The sequence below is a fragment of the Tenebrio molitor genome, unplaced genomic scaffold (assembly GCF_963966145.1).
Source record: "Tenebrio molitor unplaced genomic scaffold, icTenMoli1.1 SCAFFOLD_285, whole genome shotgun sequence".
Lineage (NCBI taxonomy): Eukaryota > Metazoa > Arthropoda > Insecta > Coleoptera > Tenebrionidae > Tenebrio > Tenebrio molitor.
In genome coordinates this window covers 15,491-17,620 of record NW_027184127.1, presented here as the reverse complement: position 1 = coordinate 17,620, position 2,130 = coordinate 15,491, and the positions used below count along the sequence as shown (strand labels likewise).

General features: G+C 65.4%; 1 protein-coding gene across 1 annotated transcript; it reads left to right on the top strand.

Annotated features, from left to right (window-relative positions):
* Window positions 1–368: 368 nt before the first annotated feature.
* On the top strand, window positions 369–1,523 carry LOC138140824 (integrase-like). Its single transcript, XM_069061733.1, has one exon. The coding sequence runs from the start codon at window positions 369–371 to the stop codon at window positions 1,521–1,523; it is 1,155 nt and encodes a 384-aa protein (XP_068917834.1).
* The last annotated feature ends 607 nt before the right edge of the window (window positions 1,524–2,130 follow it).

Here is a 2,130-nt window from a genome sequence, read left to right as displayed (position 1 = left end):
GCGGTGGTGGAGAACATTGGGGGTTCCTTTCGGAGGGGGGGGCGGCGGTTGGCGCTTACTCTGTACTGTAGCCCCGCCCCTACAGTCTTGTCAAGTGCTTCCCCCCAGTCGGCTGGCCGGGGCGCGGGGTTCCTGCCGTCTGGACGGCGGGCGCAATCCATCACTGCAGGTCACAGCCCCGCGCCTTTGGAGGGCGACACTTGTCCAAAACCAGCCAAACATGCAGGTCAGGGCCGTGTTTTGTGGCAGAATCCGCGCGGGTTCAAATCCCGTCGATCACCCCACTCTGACCTGCTCAGATACACTGGCCCCGCCGTCCGGATAGCCTCCCAGACGGCGGGGCGCAGTACTAGACAGCAGGAGACAGCATGGCATCCCTCAGTAGACGCACACGGTCCGACGGCAGCCACTCATGGAGAGTCGAGGGCCGCGACAGCACCGGCGCGACCACATCCCTCACGTTCGCCACCGAACACGAAGCGCTCGACCACATGCGCGTAGTAGACAGACTCGGATGGGACGCAGCCCGCACCTACCTAGAGCGCATCGAAGGCCACCACACCGATGCTCCCACCCTCTCCGAAGCGCTCACCGACTACGTGCGACGCGCGCACGACATCACCGACGGCACCAAGGACGACTACCGACGCATCCTCGACCGGTCCGGCCTCACCAGTCGCCTCGGCTCGCTCCCCATCGACCTCATCACCGAAGACGACGTGCACGACTGGATCGGCCACCGCCGCAACACACAATCCGCGCGCACCGGCGGCCCCATCTCCGCAAAAACCATCCGCAACGAACACGCGCTACTGTCAACACTGATCGAGCACGCGGTTCGGCGTGGATGGACACAGCACAATCCAGCTAAGGGCGTGCGGCTGCCGGAGATGCGACGCGCCGAGATGCTGGTGCTGACCAATGAGCAGTATGCCGCGATCCATGCCGCCATGGATCCGGCATATCAGCCGTTCCTAGAGTTCCTGGCCGTCACCGGGACGCGCTGGGGCGAAGCGACCGCCCTCCAGTGGGGTGATATCAATGCGCGCACATCTCCGCCGCGCGTGACGATCAACCGCGCCTGGAAGAAGGGCAAGGCAGGGGCGTGGGCGGTGGAGGGGTTCCCGAAGACCAGTGCCGGAAACCGGTCCTTCACGGTCCCCCAGCGGCTCGTGGAGCGCCTCGGCACACCCGGCAAGCGCACCGACCTAGTTTTCCAGGGTGCGACCGGGCGGCCGATCCAGCACACAAACTTCCATGCCCGCAAATGGGTTAAGGCGTGCGAAGACGCCGGTGTGCTGGATCCCCGCCCCAGAGTGCACGACCTCCGCCACTACATGGCATCAACGTTGCTCTCCGCCGGTGTCCCCATGCACGCGATCAGCCGACGATTGGGGCACGAATCGATCACCACGACCGTCGGGACTTACGGCCACCTGACGCCCGACATGCAGGCCGCCGGGCTCGACACCATGGACTCGGTGCTCGCGCTCACCCCGACGCGCCCGGAAGTCACCACTTGATTACTGCGCAGTCTCTTGCCCCCGCTTGCCATCCTGGCAGGCGGGGGCGCTTTTTTGTGCCCGGAACGTGACCGCGCCCGCGCCTCGGGCGTCTGAGCCAGCCGCTAGTCTGTTCGAGCAGGGTTTCGAGTACTGGCGAGGAGGCCATGCATGACAACGACCATCCCCCCGGCACGCAAAACCGCTGCCCCCGCGCCCGAGGTGGCGACCGTGCAGGACGTGTGGGAGCTGTCAGACCTGCTGGGCGTTGAGCCGGGCGCGGCGCTCGCCTCGGTCGAGCAGCTCGCCCGCGGGCACGCGGAGGACTTCCGCGATGTCGCGCAGGACGGGTAGGGGCATGGCGCGCTTGCCGTCCACGTACTTGTAGAGCGACGTGCGGTCGATGCGGACCGCCTCCGCGAGCGCTTTCATGGTGATGCCGAGCGCGGCGGCTTCGGCGCGTATCTCTTGGCCTAGGGCTACGGAGCGGGGATCGATGCTGGTCATGCCCCAAATGTAGCCGCCTGGCAGCGCCGTGTCTACATGTAGTTACAAAAAGGCTACTGACCAGTAATGATAACGGAACGGTTACGAAGATGTGATTTGGCTAGACGTGTGGGCGTACGTC